The sequence below is a fragment of the Arachis hypogaea genome, chromosome 13, assembly GCF_003086295.3.
Source record: "Arachis hypogaea cultivar Tifrunner chromosome 13, arahy.Tifrunner.gnm2.J5K5, whole genome shotgun sequence".
NCBI classification, from domain to species: Eukaryota; Viridiplantae; Streptophyta; class Magnoliopsida; order Fabales; family Fabaceae; genus Arachis; species Arachis hypogaea.
Window position 1 is genome coordinate 86,309,036 of NC_092048.1, and position 25,668 is coordinate 86,334,703.

Consider the following 25,668-nt stretch of genomic DNA (forward strand, 5'->3'; position numbering starts at 1 on the left):
GCTCTTCAGTTCAATAATGTCTTGACTCATGGTTGCCATCATTCCTTCTATCCGGTTTAATTGATCTTGAAATTGTTGGTTCGGATTAGGTTGGGTATGTTGATTATTTTGGCCATGATATGATGGTTGGGGGTAAGTGTTTTGTGTGGCTTGGTATGATCTTTGGTTGGAGTTTTGGTATGTGGAATTGTTATGTTGATTGTGGTTGTAAGGTTTGTGGTTTTGTGGTTGGGTTTGTTGGTTTCCCCACCCAAAGTTTGGGTGGTTTCTCCAGCCTGGGTTGTAAGTGTTGGAATGTGGATCATATGATTGCCTTTGTTGGTTTCCCACATAGTTAGCCTCATCCCAATCACCTCCTTCAATGCCTACTTCCTCTTGATCTTGTGTGTGTATTGCAGCCACTTGCTTTGTTTCTAATTGCCTGGTAAGCTCTGCTAGTTGCTTGGCAAACACCTTGTTTTGGGCTAGAATTGTATCAACATGGTTCAGCTCCATGACTCCCTTAGTGTTGTGCCTTTCTGATGCATAGTAGTACTCATTCTCAGCCACTGTCTCGATCACTTCAATGGCTTCTTCCACAGTCTTTTTCCTGTTCAATGAACCTCCTGATGAATGGTCTACAGCCTTCCTTGATTCATAAGAGAGCCCATCATAGAAGATGTGCAGTTGCACCCAATCATGGAACATGTTTGGTGGGCATTTCCTTGTCAAGTCCTTGAATCTCTCCCATGCCTCGTAGAGAGTTTCACCATCTTGTTGTCTAAAAGTCTGAACCTCAGATCGAAGCCTATTGACCTTTTGTGGAGGGTAGAAATGTGCCAGAAACTTGCTTTCCACCTCATCCCATGTTGTTAGACTCCCCCTTGGGAATGATTCCAGCCACTTAGCTGCTTTGTCCCTAAGTGAAAATGGGAACAAAAGCAGTTTATAGGCATCTTCCTGGACTCCATTGGACTTCACAGTGTCACAAATTCTCAGGAATTTTGTGAGATGTTGGTTTGGGTCTTCATTAGCACTTCCTCCAAAGGAACAATGATTCTCAACTAGTGATATTAGCTGTGGCTTGAGCTCAAAATTGTTGGCCTGAATGGGTGGTTTCTGGATGCTACTACCACAATTCCCAGAGGTTGGGTTTATGTATGAACTAAGAACCCTCCTCTCAGGGATGGCATCGTTTCCCTCAGCTCTCTCATGGTTGTGAACTTCTCTATCCATGTTGAGATCTAAAGCTTCCTCAAAATTGTCCTCAGATTCTCCTTCAGATTCCTCTTCTCCCACTACTCTCTTCCCTCTTGCTTCCCTTCTAAGTCTATGAAGGGTCCTCTCTGGTTCGGTATATGGAGGAGTTGATGTCTCTCCTCTCCTACCTGTCATACAAGAACACAGCTCAAACACAAACAAGTGAAATACTCTTGGTTAATGGAAGAGTATGGTTAGCTCAATTGAGGAATTAATTCAAACAGTTAGTGAGTCAGTGAGTTAGTTGCATGAATTTAAAGGCATAAAGAAGGAAAGCATGTAACCAAGTGCAGAAATTAAAATTCAACAAGTATCTTGGACAGAATTAACAAAGCAAGAGAAAATTGCTCAATCTAGTTAGCTTCCAATTTGAGAATTGTCAATCGAAAACCAATCCCCGGCAACGGCGCCATAAACTTGATGCGCATAATCTAGTTATGCTACGATTTAGGAAATTGCACGATCGGCGAAATTCCTTCCGGCAAGTGCACCGGTTATCGTCAAGTAAAAACTCACAATAGAGTGAGGTCGAATCCCACAAGGATTGGTTGAGTGAGCAATTCGGATTAGAAGTGTGTTCTAGTTGAGCGGAATCAAGATTGAGATGAGTATTGTGGAATGTAAAATTGGCGGGGAAAAGTAAATGACAAGGAATTGAAATGGCGGAATCTTAAATTGCATGAATTAAAGAGCAGAAACTAAATTGCTGAAATTAAAAGGGAATGGGGGTGATTGCATGAATTGAGTTGCAGAATGTAAAGAGAAAGTGGAAATCAGAAATGGGGAATTCATTGGGTTTAGGAGATATTGAAATCTCCGAATCAAAACATGTATATCTCTTCCTCAATCAATGCATTCATTGAATTTTGCTTGGCAATCTTATATGATTGGATCCCAATCCCTTGGCTCACCAATTCTCTCTAAAAACAAACAAATTCCCAATCCCTTGGTTTAAATGTTCATAAGAAGAGATGATGCTTGATCACTGATTATACCACACAATTTCATGAACCACAATTTGGTAGGATTACATGTCACAATATCCATCCAAACCCCAATCCAATTCACTGTGAGAAAGCTTCTCTAGCATGAATCCTCCATTCCTTTCCCAAGGCTCCGAAGGATTCCAAGTATGGGTAGTTTCTTTCCCAAGACAACTACTCAATGGAATTAGATCGAGAAGCTTTCTAACAAAATTCAAGAGAAAAGATTGAAGAAGAAGATAAACTATTATTGATTCATTGAATTACAATAGAGCTCCCTAACCCAATGAAAGGGGGTTTAGTGAATCATAGCTCTGAATTCAATTACAAATAAAAGGAAAACTAGCTAAAAGTGAAAGTAAAAGTCCTCTCCAACTTAACTTCTATCCTATTTATACACTTTCTATATTGAGCTTCAGTTGTGCTTCTTGGGCTTTGAGGCCTCTCCTTGCTTTCCTTTTGCCTTGGGTTTATGATCCATAATCTTGATGAGGTTGTTGATCCAAATCCTGTAACATTTATTGAGCCAACTTAGTGATAATCAAATAATGACACATGACTCAATAAATTGAGATTTCAAACCCATCAATCCTTCAGGCCCAATCCCATAAACCATGATATTCAATTGGGTTTCATACCAAAGTAAGTTTAAGTTAATCTTTGTGCTCAAAGACTAACTTAAATCACAATATTTTTGGCCCAGAAACCTTTTCCAAGAGTGGCGTTTAAGTTGTAGTTTAAGCTTAAACTGCAGCTTAAACGCCAGACACTTCCAGTGAGGCCTTTTGTAGAAGCACGTTTAAGCTTCAGTTTAAGGTTAAACTGAAGCTTAAACGTGGAGATAGGAAGGGCAGCCCTGGAGGTCGAACACGTTTAACCTCCAGTTTGAGGTCAAACTGGAGGTTAAACGTGGAAAAGGGTGGAGGCATACTGGAGGTCGAACACGTTTAACCTCCAGTTTGAGGTCAAACTGGAGGTTAAACGTGGAAAAGGGTGGAGGCATACTGGAGGTCGAACACGTTTAACCTACAGTTTGAGGTCAAACTGGAGGTTAAACGTGGAAGCTTAGAATGGTAGCCCTGGAGGTGTCGAACACGTTTAACCTCCAGTTTGAGGTCAAACTGGAGGTTAAACGTGGAAATGGAGAGAGCAACCCTGGAGTAGAAAAGCTGTCGAACACGTTTAAGCTCCAGTTTGAGGTCAAACTGGAGCTTAAACGTGGAATGGCTCCCTGGTACTCTTCCTGGTTCTGGCGTTTAACCTCCAGTTTGAGGTCAAACTGGAGGTTAAACGTGGAACTCCTCCCTGGGTGGCATACTCATTCTGGCGTTTAACCTCCAGTTTGAGGTCAAACTGGAGGTTAAACGTGGAATGCTTCTTTAGTGAGGCTTTTCATTCTGGCGTTTAACCTCCAATTTGAGGTCAAACTGGAGGTTAAACTTCAATTCCAGCATTTCTTATCCTTCATGATTTTTGGCGTTTAAGCTCTAGTTTAGGCTTAAACTGGAACTTAAACTCCACATGTGATATTCAAGCTTCCTTTATTGATTTTGTTGCTTCCTTGCCTAGCCTCTTCTTCCCTGAAATCATCCAAACAATTGCATCAAAGTCTTGCAAAATTTCATGAGAAATCTTCCATTCATAGCATTTAAGTATTATAACTAAAACTCATGGAATATGCATCAAAATCATGTTGTTTGGATGGTTCATTGCTTTGTTCTTCATTTAACCATTTTTGGTTACTTTAAGCTCAAGAAAATGCATAAAACAACTAAAACTAACAGAAAAATGCTAGTGAAACTAGCCTATGATGCCTTGGCATCACAAACAAAACTAGGGAGTTGAGACATGTAAATAGTCTCGGTTAGATTTCCATTTAGAAAAGCATCATGAAAATTATACTGCTTCACTGCCCAACCTTTTGATAAAGCTATGATTAAGATTATTCTAATAGTTACAGGTTTGATAATAGGTGAGAAAACCTTATCAAAATCCACACCTACTGTTTGTGTATATCTACAAGCAACTAACTTTGCTTTATGCCTAAGAATGTTTGAGTTTGTGTTGGTTGATTGCTTTTAAGATTTGTTTGACTTCCTAACTACTTGATTCATCATCTTGATAGCGGGCTGTTGCAACAAAGGGTGCTAGGTCTGAGCCTATCTCTGTCCAAGATATAGCGCTTCAGTCTCAAGCTTTATTAAATGTTAAGGATTCAAACAAGGAACTGCTAAGCTCTGTATACCATAATCTACATTAAATCTTCAAAAAGAGTTCATGGATGAACTGTCAACTGTGTTGCCTTACATGCAGGAAGATAGAGAAAGAATGGTGATTCGAAAGTTTAAGTTTGAGGACCCACGCATTGAGCAGATTCAAGATCTAGAGGTGAGTCCATTTTTAACCAATGACCATGTGTATATTTTCTGTGATTTTTGAATTGTAATAAACTACTCTGCAACATGCTTGTGATGCAGAGTGATATGATTAGGTACTTCAGAGAGTATTTATATAGGAGACTCTTAATTGATAACTTCTTGAGAAATAAAGAAATATGATTTTAATGAGATTATTACAATTTGTGCTCTGGAGTAGCTGCCCGCTGGTAGTTCTGCCCCCTGCACAGCTTCCACGGTTTTGGAGATTTAAGCGAGACTATCAAGGTATCATAACTTTTTTCTAGGTTTCATTTGTATGTTAACTCAGTGCTGTGAATTTTGATGAGCTTTCAGATAACAGATGATGCATTAACGTATAGTGGTATTGGCTGTAATTGGACACTACCACCATATGGTTTGCCACTATTATTCTTAGTGTGAAATTCCGCTACTTAGTAATAGCTATATGTTTGTTGTATTTGTTGAAACCTCAGCTCAGACATCGAGTATTTTTCTTTTTTTTTTTTTAATGTAACTGGTGTTTCAAGTTTGAACATACTCAACTAGTGCCAACTTATATGCATCATTTGATTCATTATGGCTGCTTGCTATCGTTGCAGTCAATGCAATGTTTACATTCCATTTGTCAATGTTTTATGTGATTTTAATGCATACTTTTCACTAATGCTTCCTTGATGCCGGCATGAATTTTTTTACATTAATTCAGTTAATGAAATGATTTAATGAGATGAGATGAAAATTTTCATTTGTTCACTTTGCTATTAGAAAAATGTACCTATATTTTTTATTTGGGAACCCAATGTATGAAATTTAAATCTGCCTTTAGCCTCTAATATTCTGAATTCTGATGCTATACCAAGTAATGAGAGTTAATATTAATATGTTCAGGTCAGAGGTGATGTCTACACATATGACTCGGGTCTTGTTGCAGGTACGTATTATTATAAAAAGGAGGCTACTAGTTTTGATTACTAAGTGACAAATTTGACATGGTTGAAATTAGTACTGATTTTGCAATTTGTTGTATAGTTCTCATGCATACAGGTTACTGTTGCTCAACAGCTTCTCCACCTCCAACAGCTATACAAGAGTTGCGGGCAACCATTCGTGTGCTACAAATTAGTCCGGATGTTGTTTAAGAATTAGATTAGATTTTTTATAACATAGAATTGTAATTTTTTTAAATGTTTATTTTGGAATTTGAATTTATTTTTTTTTAAATATTTTATTCATGTTTTATCATGTACATAATTCATATAAATCAATGGAAGATTAATTTTTTAGTATTATATTTTATTTGAAAGATTAACTTATTAGTATTTCTATTTTTCTTATTTTTCTTTTTTTTTATTTGAAAAAGTATTAGGCCACGCATTTGAAGTGTAACGACAAGTTTTTAATTTTTGGCACGCTTTAAAAGCGTGGCTGTATATACATCTTTCGGCACGTTTTAAAAGCGTGGTTGGATATCCATTTTTTGGCACGTTTTAAAAGCGTGGCTGTATATTCATCTTTCGGCACGCTTTAAAAACGTGGCTATAGGGTTATACATACAGTCACGCTTTTAAGCGTACCAATAGATAAAAGCGTGACAAAAAGTAAAGCGTACCAATAGATCAAGAAAAGCGTGCCGATAGATCAACCGGCACGCTGGCAGATGTGACCCTTTCAAAAGCGTACCGATAGCTCAAAAATTTTTTTGCACCTTTCGGTACGTTTTAAAAGCGTGGCAAGAAGTTTATTTTCTTGTAGTGTTTAGAGGAAATGCTGTCAAAATTTTATAAAAATTAGAGGTTTCGTTTGAAATGGTTATTTAGAAAGATTTGGATTTAAGGGTTATATGATTTGATTTTGAGTTATTAAGGAAAGGATTACGTTTTGAGTTTTATTTATTTAAAAAAGGATGAACTAAGTTTTGATGAGTTTGAATTATTGATGAATGGAATGGAAAGGATGATGAGGTTTGAATTATAGCAAGGGGGTTATGGCTCAGGTCCACTTACTCCGCAATGGGTGTTTCTGTCTAAGGTTAGCTACCAAGACATGTCGGGCTGGCTATATAACTGACAGATGATATCATCAGCCGTAGGATAGGCATGCATCATATGCTTTTGCATGTTTTGTTTGAGTTTAAATTTTGTTTTAGTTTGCCTAATTGCTTAACTATTATTAACTGCTATCTGAGCTATTTGTCGTAATTACTATCTATACATGTGCTTTCCTTGTCTGTTTTGCCTATGTTTGTTTCTGGTGTGGTACTTTTGTGATTGATGATTGGTGATGGGTTGATGGTAATGTTGATTGATTATGCGGTGGGCTGGAGGCCGTGTTTGGTTTCTGATTGAGGTTTAGTTAAGTATGAAAAACCAAGCTGGTTCAGCATAGATTTAATGAACCTATGCTTGGAATAGGTTGGTCATTCATACAGTCTAGGAATCTTTTAAGACTTCTTTTATAAGAACAAAAAGGTTTTGGATTTTTGGATGATCACTATGTTTGAAAACGGTTTTCTTTGTAAATATCTTCTTATAACAAATTCTGAAATGCCGTGGTGGGACCGTGTGGTTAGGTTCTCACTCCCTCACAGCTTTACCTTTTTAGGAATCGGATGAAGGAGCTTACGAAGAGTTTTGTTGCGTTTTGTTTATACGATGTTATTGTTTTAGTTAGATAATTTTTCTTCCCTTGCCTTTGTTATTGTAATATTGTAAGAGGGATAGGAGTTGTATATTTATATGTATATTATATCTATAAACTACTTATGTAATAAGTTTTGAATATATGAATATGCTTGTTTGTTTTTAAGATAAAGTATTTTTTTCGGTTTTTCAAAGAAAACAGCGATACGGTTTCGAGTCAAAAGCTCTTACTTTATTACTAAGTATATGAAATCGTCGTAATACTTCTTACTATCAGAGTGGCACAGCTGGAAGCGTGACATTCTGATAATGAGAATGTTACAAGTTGGATCATTACACCCTAGGTCACTATGAAAATGTAAAACTTAACTAAAATTTTTTAACAAAAACAAGTTGTACCTATAATCCTAAAAACTAGTTGCACTAAAAACATGTTCAATGTTAGCATCTAAGTTAAAATATATTCTAAACAATAAATTCTAACCCTAACAATAATGTCATTACTTAACCAATTATTCCCAATAATGCACAAAATTTGTACAATAAAGGAATTTAAATTATTTAAAAATAAAATTAACAAAAAAAAATAAAAGATTGACTAATATGAGTACCAACCTCACGGTTGAATGCTCTCTCCATGTGTCAATTTGCATTCATCCTGTTGAAGTCTAGAAAACGTACTCAAGATATTAGATCTCACTAAGAGCTACAAAAATTCTATCAAAGTCAAAACTTACTAAAAAAGTGTGCTAAAAGACAAAATAGAGTGGTCCAACTCGTTCCCACACGATATACTTATATAGGCATTACAATATACATATCCCGGTTACAATAAAAACATAACAATTATGAATATATCTTGTCTCCAATACAGACGAGATACATGTAGTATAATGTCCATGTCTTATCATGTATGAAAATATTATATGCATTTAGCGCATATTTTCTTATCTCATTCTCTATGCAAACGAAATACGTGCATAACAGATTCGTGTTCTATAAAGACGAGATAAATAATATAAAAAATATATAAATTTTTTATTTATGTCTATATCTGTAAATATAATATTTATTTTATTTATGGAAAAAAATTCCAAACAAGGCCACATGCATAGAATGATATATTAAGTCATTAGAAGACCACACACAAGTTTGAAAATATAAGGCCCTAAGCTTTTTAGAAAATTAATTTTAATTAAGTTAGGGATAATTTCTTTAAAATAGAGACTAGTGTAAAATAAATAAATAAGAAAGAGAAAATAAATATAAAATAAAGAAGTATAAATAGAAGACTCTAATATTAATATCTACAAATATTATTATCTCAATATAATGGAGATGATTCATATATATTTATATGTATTGCAGCGTGCATAGAGAGACAAAGAAAGAGGAGTATTTTATATTCGCAGTGTCTATCTATTGCCTCAGCCTATACCCTTATTTATATATCTACAATGTTAACTTTTCAAATTTTAAAAATCTTGCACCGTCTACCATTCAATGTTTGTACTGCCCAAAAGTATTTGATCGGAGGAATAAGTTATGCTGAGTGGATACTGAGTGGACATTCATATTGTAATGCTCCCCCTTGGATGTCTATTAGGAATATGCCTCATTAAAACCTTATTAAAAAAATGCAATAAAAAAATTTAGTGAAGGAAAAAGAGTACAATATTCTTTGTGATAAGGACTGCCTCATTAAGCACCTTGTCAAGAAAACCCATTAGGAACAAAAATCTGACCAAGAAAAAAAGAGTACAACCTCTCCCTCTTGTCAACATTATTTAATATCTCAGAATCGGCGCATCCCAATCTGATGTACCAATCTTTCAAAGGAGGATTTTAGAAGTGACTTTGGAAATAAATTTACCAGATTATCACTTGAGCGGATCTGTTGGACATTAATTATTCTTTGATTTTGAAGGTCATGAGTAAAGAAGAATTTGGAAGAAATATGTTTTGTTCTATCACTTTTGATGTATCCGCCCTTAAGTTGAGCAATGCATGCTGTATTATCTTCAAACAAAATAGTTGGAGCTATTTTATGGTCGATCAATCCACAGGATGACAGAATATATTGGATTAAACTCTTGAGCCAAAAACACTCGCGACTTGCCTCATTTATCGCGAGTATATCAGCATGATTAGAGGATGTTGCTGCTATCGTCTATTTTGTGGACCTCCATGATATAGCTGTATCACCATATGTGAATAGGTATCCTATTTGAGATCTTCCTTTGTGCGGATTAGACAAGTATCTTGCATCTGCATAGCCAACTAATTGTGACTTGGATTTATATAGATAAAATAGTCCCACATCAACTGTTCCATGAAGATATCGAAAGATTTGTTTGATTCTATTCCAATGTCTTCTGGTTGGAGAGAAACTATACCTTGCTCGTAAATTCACTGCAAATGATATATCAGGTCGTGTATTATTAGCAAGATACATTAGTGCTCCAATAGCACTGAGATATGGTACTTCAAGACCAAGGATATCTTCATTTTCTTCTTTAGGACAAAATTGATCCTTTTTCACATCCAAAGACCTTACAATTATTGGGGTACTTAATGGATGTGACTTATCCATATAAAATCTCTTCAAGATCTTTTCTGTGTATGTTGTTTGATGAATAAAGATCCTAATTTTTGTATGCTCAATCTGCAAGTCGAGACAAAATTTAGTCTTTCTGATATCTTTCATGTTAAACTCTTCTTTTAGATCTTTTATAATTGTTGGAATCTCTTGAAGGGTTCCAGTGATATTTAAATCATCAACGTACACAGCAATTATAATGAATCCAGATGCAGATTTCTTTATGAAAATACATGGGCAGATATCATCATTCTTGAATCCGTTTTTGGCCAGATACTTAGTAAGATGATTATACCATATTTGTATAGATTGCTTTAGATTATATAAAGATCTTTGTAATTTGACTGAGTACAACCCCTCCAAATATTCATTGAATGATTTAGATATCTTTAGTCCTTCAGAAATTTTCATATAGATATCATGATCTAATGATTTGTATAAATAGGCTGTTACCGCATCCATTATATGCATATGTAGTTTATAGTATGCGGATAAACTGACCAAATAATGCAATGTAATTGCATTTACTACAAGAGAATATGCTTCTTCATAATCTATACCAGGCGTTTGTGAAAAACCTTATGCCACAAGTCGAGCTTTGTAGCGTACAACTTCATTTTTCTCATTTTGTTTTCTCACAAATACCCATCTGTATCCAACAAGTTTTACATCTTCTGGTGGATGAACTACATGTCAAAAGACTTCACATTTTACAAGTGAGTCTAACTCAGCCTTCATAGATTCTTTCCATTTTGGCCAATCATTCCTTTGTCGATATTCTTCGATTGTTCTTGGCTCAAGATCTTACTTTCATGCATGATGTATAATGCCACATTATATGCAAATATTTTATTGATAATTGTTTTATTTCGGTTCTATTTTTGTCCTGTAAAGACATAATTTATCGAGATCTCATCAGTTTTATAATTTTCAGAATTTTCATGTACCTGAACGTCTTCTGGCATCAAAATTATATCAGAATTTTGGATAACTATAAGTGTCTTTACTATGTCTTTATCTTTTCCAGCAAGAATAGTATTTATCTCTTTTCTTTTTCGAGGAATTTTTCTTTAGAATCGACAAGTCTACCACACTTCTGACATGAATTTGTTTCAGTAGCCATTTGTCCGGCTGGGACCTCAATTTGAGTTGGTGCATTTTCAGCTGGTATGTAGGATTTCGATATCCTTTTCGTATTAGAAAATGCATCAGATAATTCATTTTCTATTCTTTGCAAATATATAATCTTTTGAACTTCTAGTCACATTGTCTTGATCAATGAACTAAAAGCATCAAGGATGATACATTCTAATTAAGTTCTTTTTCAAGAAGTTATTCTCTCCCCCTAATATTAGAAATTTTGATTCATCAAAATGACAATATGCAAATCGAGCTTTAAACACATATAGAGGGAGACATAATTTGAAATACCATCAAGACACCTCACTATAGAGGGAGAATCATATCCCACATAATTTCCTAATTTTCTTTAAGATCCAATTTTAGTGCGAGAAAGTGGGGCAATTGGGACAAATATCGTACACCCAAATATTTTTAAATGGGAAATATTTGGCTGTTGGCCAAAAGCTAATTGCAGAGGAGAGAATTGATGGTAATATGTTGGCCTCAATCGAATAAGTGCTACATCATTTGAAATAGCATGCCCCAAGCAGGGATTTTTTATTTTAATAAATAAATTAATTATAATAATTATTGAAATAAATAATTTAAAAAATATTTACCAAAATAAATATCCCTCTCTTATCTCGTTTACACTGTAAACGAGATAATTTTGCACGTATCTCGTTTATAGTGTAAACGAGATATGCGTAGTTTTTCAATTTTCGTATATCTCATTTATAGTTTTATCTCGTTTACACTGTAAAAGAAATATGTGTATTTATAAATATAAAAATATATTTTCTGAAAATAATAAAAAATATAATTTGAATAAAACAAATTTAAAATATAATTATATTTAACCATTTTCCAATTGTTGGAAGATAAATAAAACAAAATTTGAAATATAATTATATTTAAATTATATTTCAAATTTTTATGTACTCTTATGCAATAAACGAAATTTGAAATATATATAATTTGAATTCAAAAATTAATACTCAAGATAGTACATAAAAAAATTTAAAAATTTTATCAGTTAGAAACAATAGTATTAATAGTGGGGTAGTTAGAAAAAGATAATCGTATTAATAGTGGGCAGTTTAATGGTGCACTTATGTGCTTTCACGTAAACGTGTTGACGTGCTTATTTTCAATAGACAGTCCATCTTCCCTATCATTTAAAATGGATGGTTTATCTTTCCTATTATTTAAAATCATCCATCTTGTTTATTATTTGAAACGTTTCATTTTTAAGAGTTTTATCCAATTTAAATCATTAATATTTTTTATTATTTTTAAAAATTATATTTAATTATTTATAAATACATATATCTTGTTTACAGTGTAAACGAGATAAACGAAAATAGAAAAACTACACATATCTCGTTTATACTGTAAACGAGACACGTGAAAAATTATCTCGTTTACAGTGTAAACGAGATAAGGGGGGAGTATTTATTTTGGTAAATATTTTTTAATTATTTATTTCAGTAATTATTATAATTTATTTATTTATTAAAATAAACCCCCCGGCAGAGGTTGAGAGATTCATTCTCATAAGTAAGGGTCTAGCAATTAATTGGAGGCATGTAATAAGTGATTCTGCTAACCTATTTTGTGTGTGAACATGAGCTACTAGATGTTCAACGCTTATTCCGTTAGCCATACAATAAGCATCAAAGGCTTAGGAAGTGAATTTACCAGCATTATCAAGACGAATTGCTTTGATTGGATTTTCTGGAAGCTGTGTTTTTAATCGAATAATTTGAGAAAGTAATCTTGCAAACACCAGATTTCGAGAAGATAATAAGCACACATGTGACCATCTTGAAGATCCGTCTATTAGGACCATAAAATATCTAAAAGATATACATGGTGGATGAATAGATCCACATATGTCGCCTTGAATCTTTTCTAAGAATTCAGGAGACTGAAATCCAATCTTTACTAGTGATGGCCTTAAAATTAACTTTCCCTCAGACATACTGCACAACAAAATTCATTGAATTTAAGAATCTTCTGGTTCTTTAGTGAATGTCCATGAGAATTTTCAATAATTCTCCGCATTATGGTTGTTCCAGGATGTCCCAATCGATCATGCCAAATTATGAATTTATTTGGGTTAGTAAACTTCTAGTTTAAAATGACATGTGATTCAATTGTACTAATTTTAGTATAATATAGCTCAGAAAAAAGTGAAGGCAAATTTTTTAATATAACCTTTTTATTTGAATCATGAGTTGTGATACATAAGTACTCATGATTTTTCTCATTCATTGTTTCAATATGATATCCATTTCGGTAAATATCTTTAAAACTCAACAAATTCTTTACAGACTTAGTAGACAGTAGTGTATTATTTATTATAGATTTTGTTCCTCCGGAAAAAAAAAGTATAGTTCTTCCAGAGCTTTCTATCACATTGCCTGAGCCAATAATAGTATTAACATATTCTTCTTTTGGTACAAGATGAGTAAAATATATATTACGTTTGAAAATGGTATGCAAACTTACACTATCCTCAAGACAAACATCTTCATTATATCTCATTGCCATTTTCTTCAAAGACAGATAATAATAATAAAATGAGTAAAAGTACATGCGCAGTAAAATTGTATTCCTGCTTAAAATTATTTTTCTAAAAAGTACTGTACATAGTATCATATAGTAAAAATTTTATTATTATTATTTTATAACTTGACACATTTAGTAATTTTGAAATTCATAAACATAAATATTTTATTAAACATTATTTATATACATTATACTTGAAATTCAAATACATAGAGAATAAAACTTAATAAGAAGTTTTGTTTACATTATTTATTTACATAAATACTTAACGAACCTAAATATTAAAATTTTTCATCATTGATCAAATGGCCAATATTTTCTTTAGGATTCTCAAAGAAATAAGATATTTCATAATGAGTGGTGTAATTTTTAACAATATCCTTTGAAACAAAATTTGTCTTCTTTCCTTTGTCATCTTTTTTCAAAGATATTTGATCAAGATTAACTAAGTATCTTGGGGTACGACAGGTACGTAACCAATGTCCCTTTCCACCACAATGAAAACATTTATCCTCTGTCAATTTATTTTGCCCATTATTTCTTTTTTTATCCCACTTCTGGTGAGATATTTTCTTTGAGCATAATTTTTCTTTTTTTCATAATTTTTCTTATTATCAAAATCTTGCCATTTATCTCTTCTGGGTTATGATTTGTCGCATTTGCTTCAGAAAACGGGGCAGCGTCAGCTAGGCGCGCTTCGTGATTTCTTAAAAGCAATTCATTATTACGTTCAGCAACAAGAAGGCAAAAAATTATCTCAGAATATTTTTTAATTATTTTTCTCAATACTGTTGTTGCAGAAGCACATTCGAGGCATGGAAAGTTGAGAAAATTTTCTATAGCATGTCATTATCAGTTATATTTTTTTCACATAATTTCATTCGTGAGGTAATTCAGAACATTGCTGAATTGTATTCATTTATGGATTTAAAATTCTCTAGACACAAGTGTGTCCACTCATATCGAGTTTGAGAAAGTATCACTGTCTTTTGATGATTATACTTTTCTTCAAGGTTCTTCCATAGATTTGCAGGATCTTTTAGTGTGAGATATTTATTTTTCAATCCTTTCTCAAGATGACGATGAAGGAAGATCATGGCTTTGGCTTTATCCTTCTGAGATGTATTATTTTCAGCCTTAATGGTATTTTCAAAATCCATTGAATCAAGATGAATTTTGACATCTAATATCCATGATTAGTAGTTATTTTCAGATATATCAAGAGTATTAAATTCAAGATGAGAGAGTTTTGACAAAATAAAATTTGTTACTTGAGACTTCTTAAATTTTGATCAGAATCTCATACTGATAATGTGTTGTAAATAAATAAATAAGGAAGAGAAAATAAATATAAAATAAAAAAATATAAATAGAAGACTTTAGTATTAATATTCACCAATATTATTATTTCAATATAATAAAAAATTATTCATAAATATTTAAATATATTGTAGCATGCATAGAAAGACAAAGAAAAAGGAGTATTTTATATTGGTAGTGCGTATCTATTGCCTCAGTCTATATCCTTATTTATACATATGCGATATTAATTTTTTTTTTCAAATTTTGAAAATCTTGCATCGTCTACTATTTAATGTTTATACCGCTAAAAAATATTTGATTAGAAGAATAAGTCATGTTGAGTGGATATTTAATGGACATTTATATTGTACTAGAGACAACTATATTTTTGTTTGTTCGATCGAGCATAATTAAATTCAATAGTTAAAAATTGAATTTAATTATTATAGATCTTGATATTTTGCAATTAATTATAAACTTACCTGGATAATAAGAGAAAAATAGAAATTAAAAAAAAACTATGAATTATAAATTCTAATTTAATTATAGGGCAAATGACTTGGTTAAACCAAGTGCATTTCAATATGTCCTGAATGTCCCAAACTAAAAATTGTAACGTCAAAGTCCCAAACCACGTTTCTATATAAATCGAATTGAATAAATTCGATTTAGCAAAACAGGTAGTAAATCGAAACTAAATTATTCGAATTAGGTAATAAATGAAGTTGAATGAAAATTAAATCAAATCAATTTGATTTAGAGATGAACTTAAATCGAAGCTAATAAATTCGATTTATGAATGAACGTAAATCGAATGAACTAAATTCGATTCACACATGCAACCAACGTTAGAGTAAATCGAATTTAAATGTTTCGATTTACAAAGCAAGGAGGTATGTAAAAACGAGCTACTATACGAAATTTTGTAGAAGAGTGAGATTCACAATGACTACTGATGAGAGTTTTGTAGCTCTTGTGCACTATAGAGGGTCCATTAAGAAGAAAACGCAATTAGAAATTAAGTTCACTGACAAGGACCCACTGAGTATTTTTCTCAAACCTTCGATAAGTTTCGCTAAGTTTAAGAATACTATACTCCAGAGACTAGGACTGCATGGCATGAAACGGGTGGAGAAGTTGTTCTATCGAATTCCGATTTTCATGTTACGCGATGATGTAAAGTATGATTCATTCATTATTAGCAATGACGAAGATATGCAGGTGTTGTTTCATTGTCGCCGTCAATTTCTTGAGGTGAGGACTCCGGAGTTGTTGGCGAAACTTGTGGATGTGGTATCTAGTTCTGGAGGCTAGAACAGGAATATGCACTCCACAGGACATCTAGCCAGCTCTAGTGCATTGCCTGTTGGATCCTCGTCAGCAGTGCCGGTGATTGTACCCATGCCAGATTTAGTGGCTTCACCATCATTTGTCGTCAATCTGAATCGAAGTTGTGATGTATTAGTTGGCGAGGCTGGACCGTTGGGAAACGGTGCTTTCGCGGCGCCCAGTTCTCCTCTGTGTGTTGCGGTATTCAGAGAGATTGGAGCACCCGAAAGGGTTGATGATGCATTACAGGATGATGATGATGATGATGATGATGATGATGATGATGATGATGATGATGATGTGGAGCCCACAACGATTACTGTAGATGATAGCGAGGAGGAAACACCACGGACGACTCCACCTGTGGGTGGAGGAGCATCTAGTTCAGGTACTAATCAGTCCCCCCCACTTCTCTGCTCTGGACTTGGATGCCATGGCACCTCAGGAAGATCCCTCTGTACCTGTTAGCTTCAGGGCAAGAGACTCACAAAATGCAGGAGATGTAGCTGAATTTCAGGTTGGCCAGCAGTTTCAGGATAAAGAGGAAGTCGTGCTTAGCGTGAAGACCTATAGCATTCGCCGCGGAGTTGAGTACAAGGTATTGGAGTCGGATCATCGCAAGTACTATGGCAAGTTCAAGGAGTTCGGGAGCGGGTGCGTATGGCTAATTTGGGTCAGCCTCCGCCAGCGCAAGGGGATATGGGAGGTAAAACGGTACAATGGTCCTCATACTTGTCTAGCCACATCGATCTCTAGTGACCACAGAAAGCTTGATTATCATGTCATATCGGCCTTCATTATGCCCCTAATCAGAGCTGATGCTGCCACGTAGACTAAGGTACTGCAGAATGCCACGGAAGCACACTTCGGGTTCAGACCGACGTATAGGAGGGTTTGGATGGCCAAACAGAAGGCTGTGGCACAAATTTACGGATACTGGGAAAATTCGTATAATGAGTTGCCACGATGGGTATTGGGCTTGCAGATTACTATGCTGGGTAGTGTAGCTATCTTGAGAACGAGTCATGTTCGAGTATGTGGGTAGTTGGATGATTCTACAACTTATTTCCATCGCTTGTTTTGGACATTCCCACCATGTGTTGAGGCATTTTGACATTGCAAGTCATTGGTTAGTGTGGATGGGACCCACCTGTACGGCAAATACGGTGGTCACTACTTATCGCTATTGCACAGGATGGCAACTCCAACATCATTCATGTTGCTTTTACACTTGTGGAAGGTGAAAATGTGGAGTCATGGTCATTCTTTCTATCCCACCTTCGGGCTCATGTGACACCTCAACCGGGTATACTTGTTATATCAGATAAGCACAATAGGATAAAGGCTGCGTTGGAGGCTCCTGATGGGGGATGGCTTTCGCCTACCGCATATAGGGCGTTCTGCATCCGTCACGTTGCGGCTAATTTTGCCCTGACATTCAAGGACAAGGATGCAAGGAAGCTGTTAGTGAATGCTGCATATGCAAAGACAGAGGTTGAGTTTCAATACTGGTTTGACATCCTGAGAACGTTTGATCCTGCGATGTGCGACTGGGCTAATCTAATTGAGTATGCACATTGGACTCAGCATCGGGATGAAGGCCGCAGATTTGGACACATGACTATGAACATATCTGAGTGTGGGAACTCGATCCTAAAGGGTGTTAAGAACTTTCCGGTGTGTGCATTGGTGAAAGCCACATATGGGCGGTTGGCCGAGCTATTCGTTCGTAAGGGAAAAGAGACCGAGGCACAGTTAGGCACTAGGCAGCAGTTCAGTCAGCATCTGCTTAAGGCGATCGAGGCCAACCTGAAGGCCTCAAGGTGCTTCACCGTGATGCAGTACGATAGGGACAACTCAGAGTTTACTGTGGCTGAGACCACTCCAACAGGGAGCTTTTCACTTGGCTCATACAGAGTATCCCTCAGGGACCAGACATGTGATTGTGGCTATTTCTAGGCACTTTATTATCCATGCCGACATGCATTGTCATGCTGTGCATATGCACGCCTAACGTGGTCCACCTATGTGCATGAGGTGTATCGACTTAGCTCCGTGTTCGATGTTTATCGGATGGGATTCATTTCTCCGATTCTGGAGGGATTCTAGCCGCCATATGATGGTCCAACCGTCGTACCGGACCCGACCAAGAGACGGGCGACTGAAGGACGCCCAGGGCTACTAGGATTCGGACTTCGATGGACGAGGCGGACCCGAACCGGCCCAAGCGATGTGGACTATGCCGACAACCCGGCCATACAGGTAGGAGTTATCTCCAGAGAGGAGTGACAGTTGGATCTGCAACTGCCAGTAATGTGTGATGTCTATGCTTCTTGTTATGTCATGTTATATTTCGATTTAGCATTTTATTTCCATTGTATGGTTTTTTGTAAGCAATAGACATCTACTATTGATGTTAATTTAAATTTATCATGCATTATGGTTTTATAAATTGGGTACGCGTGCTTACTAGTGATTCCTTATTTTAATAAAATTTATCAGCGATTTCTTTTTCATAATACAATAGAACATAAGGTAACGACGTTTTGCGTGACAAATTAACTACACCACATACATAAGTCAAACTGAAGTCTAGATAACAGAATAACTAAAACATGATGCACAAATAAGTTTCCATACATAACTAATATAGGAATACATAAAACATGTGACAAATCCACTATGTCCTCATATGAGATGTGATCTGGTGAAGCAGCGCTGAGGTCGTCTGACCCGCTGATAAACCCCAATTTTGTGATTTATCTTGTGCTTATTTTGGGGGATTTTATCACCTTTTCTCACATTTATTCAATGAAATAGCATGGTTTTGCAATTCTCCCTTGATTTGTGCTTAAATGTGAAAACATGCTTTTTAGGCCCTAAACTTGGTGATTTTAATTCACTTTAATTCCATTCGATGCCTTGATATGTTTGTTGAGTAATTTCAGGTTCATAAGGCAAGTATTGGATGGAAGAAGTGAGGAGAAAAGCATGCAAAGTGGGAGAACTCATGAAGAAATGAAGGAACCGTAAAGCTGTCAAGCCTGACCTCTTTGCACTCAAACGACCATAACTTGAACTACAGAGGTCCAAATGAGGCAGTTCTAGTTTCATTGGAAAGCTAACATCCGGGGCTTCGAAATGATTTAAAATTTTCCATATGTTTTTTTGCGTATAGGGACGCGCACGCGCCATGTACGCGTGCGCGCCGATGCTGCTCGTGGCCCACTAAAGTGAAATCACCCCCAGCGATTTCTGAAGCACTTTGGGCCCAACCCAACTTATTTCTAATGCTATTTCATAAATAATTCAAGCTTGGACAAAGGGGGGAGCAATTGTTTGTAGTATTAGCATCATGTAGGTTAGTTTCTAGAGAGAGAAGCTCTCTCTTCTCTCTAGAATTAGGTTAGGATAGGTTAATCTCTTCTAGATTTAGGTTTAATCTCATATTTTCATCTTGTTTCTTTTATGAATTCTTACTTCTACTCTTTCATTCTCTTAGTTTATGATGTTAATTTCCCTTTTATGCTCTTTTTTATGTTCATGGATGCTCTTGTTGGATTTGATTTACATTTAATGAAATTTAATGTTTGATGTTCTTTTAATTGATGATTTGAGTTGTGATCTTACTTTCCTTGCAATTGGTAGTTGGTAGATTTATTATTCTTGCATTTTTACTATGCTTTCCTTTTATGCCTTCCAAGTATTTCATAAAATGCTTGGTTGGATGTTAGAGTAGATTTTGAGCATTCTTGGCTTGGAAAGAGTAATTAGGTAATCTTGAGTCATAAAAACCCAACTCATGTTGGTGATCTAGAGTTGTTAACTCATATTATTTTCATTGACGCTAATCTTTTGCTAATTTAATTAGTAAGTTGATTAGGACTTTTGGATTGAGATTAGCTAGTCTTGTTAGACTTTCTCTCATGGAAGATAACCTAAATCTTATTCCAATGTTAGAGATGACATAATAAGATAAATTCTTGTTTATATTTGTGACATGATTAATTAGTCTTGTTTGACATTCTCCCTATGTGAAGATGACATGATACCTTCTTCCGTTTGTTGGAGTTGACTAAATAAGATGAATTAATCAATGTATGACTAGGATAGAAAGCCTATGATCTCAATTCTTGCCATGAATGTTGCTCTTTATTACTTGCTTTCTTTAGTTACTTGCTTGATTTACTTTTCTTGTCATTTATTTTCCGCCTCTTATAAACAAAACCCCTTGTCCCCTTCATAGCCAATAATCATTCACTTCATTGCAATTCCTTGTGAGACGACCCGGAGTCTAAATACTTCGGTTAATTCTTATTTAGGGTTTGTTACTTGTGACAACCAAATTTAATTTGATGTGAGAGTTGTTTGTTGGTTTGGAGCTATACTTACAACGAAGTAATTCTTTTCTATAAGAAGAAAATCTAGACCGACGACAAATTTTCAACATCAAATAAATGGCATCGTTGCCGGAGAATTGCAATGGTGTTATGTTATTGGCTATTGTATATATGTTAATATGCTTCTTTGCTAGTTTTTGCTTGTTTTAGGAGTTAGTTTTTATTAGTTCTTATTAGTCTTTGTTTTCATTTTCTCTTGCTATTATGAATTCTCATCACTTTGGTTATGAGTTTGGCTCAAATTATGTTGTAGGGAATGGGAACTATAATGACAATATGCATCAAGGATGGAACAATCAAAGGTGGGAGGAGCCTCAAAGGATTGATCAACCTTATTGGCAACAACAACCTCTGGTTTCTTATGGGTATAATTCTCATCCTAATGCATATCAATCTAATGGATGTGGTGACCCTTATTGTGATTGTCAACAACCACCACCACATGCCTATGAACCACCCCCTCAATATAATTTTGAACCACCTTACTCACAAGCCCCTACTACCAAATACCTCCATATGACCCTAATCCTTATCCACCATACCAACCACCTTATGAACCATATGAACCATACATGGAACCACCACTATTTCAACACAATTACTCTTAAGAACCACCTCAATATACCCCATCTTCATACCCTTGCCAAGATGAACCAACTTTCAATTATGAAACCTCATTTCCAAACAATGAACCTTCTTTTTCCACACCACCTCCAATGGATGATTCTCTCCAAGAATGTGTTAGTTCTTACATTCGAAGGGAAGAAGAGAACCAAAAAGAGTTTAAGGAGCTAGAAGCCAAGATGGCTATCCTAGCGGAAGCCGTTAGCAATATGGTCTCCTCCCGCCTAAGCCTATGCGATCAAGAAACTCCCATCGTTGAATGTGGAGTAGCAATGAAGGAGCATAGTGAGGGAGTGAGCTTAGAGCTTCAAGATGAAGAAGAGGAGTTGAAGAAAGAATTGTCACAATGGGAAGAAGTTGAGATAAATGAGCCGGAAGAAGTGGTTGAAAACATAGGAGATGTTGGAAGTCCATGGGGATGTAGCATTAGAGAGCCCTCTTTCAAGAAGTTTGATATTGATGTTGAGGAGGGTGTACAACCTCCAAAGCATATCTTGATTGAAGACTTTGAAGAGGTTGACCAAGAGATGGATTCAATCATTGAGGAATTCCTATGTACAATTGAATTCTCTCCCATTGGACTTGACATGGAGATTAAAGAAGAAGACACCTCACCTCCCATACCCTTGGTGAGCAATGAAGAAGAGATTGAATTGGAAGAGAGCCACCAAGAGGAAGATGTTGAAGTTGAAGGAAGTTGCAAAGAGGTGGAGATAGTCAAGGAAGAGCACAAGGGAGTGGAGCTTGCAAGATCATTGGGACCACCCTTCCTAAGTCACCATCCTACACAACATTCAAGTGGGTAAAATTCTTATCCCTAAGCTTCACTTTCTCACTTGAATATGGTTTGATTAAAAATGATGGTCAACTTAGAGCTCTTTGTGGAGTTAAGAGTAAGAGAGAGTTGTGTAGTGGTTGGAAACGTCACTCTAAGTTCATAATGGTTGCATGCTCAAAGTTGAATGGCAATGGTTGGTGTAAAACCAAATGGCATGGGTCTAGGAGGTTGTTTGGAAGCTTCTTTGAGAATTCCAAGGCTAAACCACCCAAGTAGAATCATGATGATCAATTTGAAGATGGGTGTCAAAACAAAGTGTGGGATCCCGGATCGCGCAAGAAAAATCAACTTTGGGAGCTCATGGTTTGTGAAAAACTCCATCAAAGCTTGAAGATATTAACACTGAAGAATGGAGCTTATTGGAGATTCAAGCATTGGTGGATGTTCCAAGATGGTTACAAGCACAAGCCACCTTAAGAAGAGCTCCCCATAAGTCCAACTTAAGGACAATAAATAAAAGTGCTAGGTGGGAGACACCCCACCATGGTAAACTCTTTTCATTTTTCTCTTTTGTAAATATTGGTAGAATAGGTTTGATTTCATGTTTTGTTTTGTTTGTTGAGTTTATTTGGTAGTATAATATGTTAAATAAGGTTTTAAGGTGTTTGGAGGTTTGGAATGCTTGGTTTGGTGCAAGAATTTGGAAAAATTTTGAAAAACAGAGCACCAACCTGCGCGTGCGCGTGCCTCAAACATTTTCAACCATCCACGCGGGCGCGCCATGTGCGCGGACGCGTGGATTGAAAAATCTCACCCCTCCATACATTGACCCGAGAGTTGCGCCTACACTGCGCCAGCACCATGCCAGAAGCACGAACCACCCGTGCGTGCGCGCACCTGGCGCGTACGCGTCCCTGAAGCTAATTGCGTAATGTGCGCGCACGCACGCTGTGCGCGTGCGCGCCGATAGCGCTACCTGCCCTCTCAACCAAAAACCAGAGAGTTATGCCCACTTTGTGCCTATTCTGTGCCTACAACTCACGCGTGCGCGCACCTGGCGCGTACGCGTCCTTTGGCCAAACTGCGCATCGGCGCGGAAGCGTGCATGACGTGTCCGCGCCGATATAAAAAAATTTCTTTTCTTCCATTTTCTTTTATTGCATTTGCCTAGTTTCATTCATTGCATGTTAATTTTGTTTTTATTACTTGTTCTTGTTTTCTTTTCTAAGTTCTTGTTTTAATAATGGTGTTGAATGCTCTTACTCAATTGTTGAGAATTTCTTGGTTACTCTTGGTGCTTTGTGACTTGTTTGGCATTAATTGTAATATTTACTCTACACACAAGATTAGTGCTTTAGTCCTTCCTGACTCATGATCCCTTGTTTTTGTACCTCATCATCATTGAGTTAGGATGGGACCAAATACTCTCATGCTTATCACTAATCTTGTTTGTGTCAATTATTGATTAAGCTTGATGCAACATGCTCTTTATGACATGTACTCATGCTTTGACTTTTTTCTTGCATCAAGTATTAATTGATATGCCCTTTGCCTATATTGCTTTCTCACTCACATGCGTAGCTAACATGTAGTGAGAACCTTACTTTTAATTGGCATTAGCCCTCGCCTATATTCTATTTGCTTTGATATCTTTATTATAGGCTTAATTTCCTTTCTTTCTCTTTCCTTTTAGGTCGGCCACCAAGAAGGAAAGGGATGGAAAAAGAAGGTTCATTATTTGGAAAGGAGGTTTCATAATTGGAAATTGGTTCATCTTGGCAAGGGTATGGAGATGGTGTATATTGAGGTGGTTCTTGAGAGTAATTGTGTTGGAATGGTGGTGGTTCCATGAATAGTTCATATGGTTCATAAGATGGTTGGTATGGTGGATAAGGATTAGGGTCATATGGGGATGTTTGGTAGTAGGGGGCTTGTGAGTAAGGTAGTTCAAAATTATATTGAGGGGGTGGTTCATAGGCATGTGGTGGTGGTTGTTGACAATCACAATAAAGGTCACCATATCCATTAGATTGATATGCATTAGGATGAGAATTATACCCATAAGAAACCAGAGGTTGTTGTTGCCAATAAGGTTGATCAATCCTTTGAGGCTCCTCCCACCTTTGATTGTTCCATCCTTGATGCATATTGTCATTATAGTTCCCATTCCCTACAACATAATTTGAGCCAAACTCATAGCCAAAGTGATGAGAATTCATAATAGCAAGAGAAAATGAAAACAAAGACTAATAAGAACTAATAAAAACTAACTCCTAAAACAATCAAAAACTAGCAAAGAAGCATATTAACATATATACAATAGCCAATAACATAACACCATTGCAACTCCCCGGCAACGGTGTGACAAATAGATTTTTGCCGGTATAGAAATTATCAAATGATCAATCGTAATATAGTCTAAACCGACGCAAAATCCTTCATCAAACAAATCTACAATCTATATCCGAGAGTACTAGTCTCCCGAGTCGTTCTCCCTTGGAATTGCCAAAGTGTGCATCTTATTGATTTAGTAAGCTTTGTTGGAATTCTTTGAAGGTTTTAGCAAAGCAATGAGAAACAAACAATCAATTATCAAAAGACTTGGCTTAGGGTTGGCATTAGAAATCCTATCCTTATAGTCCATTCAATGTTGACAACAATTAGGCCTTGCTCCATTTAGTTATCCCCTAGGTATAGAGGAAGATCAAATGAAAGTAATCAACTTGAGTCACAAGTCCTAGCTTCACCTTATGGGAATCTAGCTTTAGTGCACTCCAAGCCAACTAGCAATCCCTAATTCCAAATCAACTATTGATACACTATTCAACTTCTTCCAAAGACCAAACCCTATGCCAAGTGTGAGAATTCTACTCCATAGCTAGTGTTGTCATTTTATCAAACATGTGATGAGCAAGAAGGAAAGTCATAGTAAAATGAGAAGAAAAGTCAAATTGAAAGTATTGCAACACAAAGATCTAACAACAAATCTCAAAGAGTAGCAATGAAAATCCAAAATAGAGATGAAATCCAAAATTACAAAGTTGAATTCTAGATCTATGAGAATTGATCAATTGTATCTACTACTTGAAATTGGAGAAGAAAATCTATGACATGAACAAAGTGGAGTGAGAATTGTAGTGGATCTCACCAAAAAGTCATTGAAAATTCAGAAATTAGATGAGGATGAACCCTAGTGAAGCTTGGAATCTCCCTCTTCTTCTCCCAAAAAATGTAACTAACTCTCTCCTCTCTCCAAAAAAAGGAAAATATCTAGATCTAGAAGAAAATGAACTAAAAGTGTCCTTAACCCTTGTTCCTTTGGTCTTCTTAAGCTTTTCCCACCAAGGTGTTTCTCCAAGAGTGGGATCCTCAACTGCCTCCATGCCTAAGTCACGTGACTTCTTAAAAAATCATATTCGCAAATCGGCGCGCACGTGCAAGGTACGCGCACGTGCAAGGTACGCGCACGCGCCGTTGAGACGTCTTTTAATGTGCGCGGAGGCGTGATGTACGCGTGCGCGCCCATGAAGATCCTGGCTTAGCCGCTTCTCAAGCCGGCTTCTTGGCTTTGGCTTCGCGTTGCTCTATCCGCGCGGGCGCGCAAGGTGCGCGCACGCGCCCATGCGGAAACCTCCAAAGCTTAATCCTCATGCTTCCTTCCTTTGTACCCATCTTCCTTC

At 36.1% G+C, this 25,668-nt stretch overlaps 1 protein-coding gene and 1 non-coding gene across 2 annotated transcripts; both read left to right on the top strand.

The window, feature by feature from the left end:
- The first annotated feature begins 685 nt into the window (after window positions 1-685).
- On the top strand, window positions 686-789 carry LOC112739717 (small nucleolar RNA R71). Its single transcript, XR_003170653.1, has one exon. It is a non-coding gene; the product is annotated as a small nucleolar RNA R71 (small nucleolar RNA).
- Window positions 790-17,084: 16,295 nt separating this feature from the next.
- LOC140177640 (uncharacterized) lies at window positions 17,085-18,145 on the top strand. The gene is made up of 2 exons (XM_072210783.1): window positions 17,085-17,219; window positions 17,321-18,145. Exons 1-2 carry the CDS (start codon window positions 17,085-17,087, stop codon window positions 18,143-18,145), a joined length of 960 nt encoding a protein of 319 aa, XP_072066884.1.
- The last annotated feature ends 7,523 nt before the right edge of the window (window positions 18,146-25,668 follow it).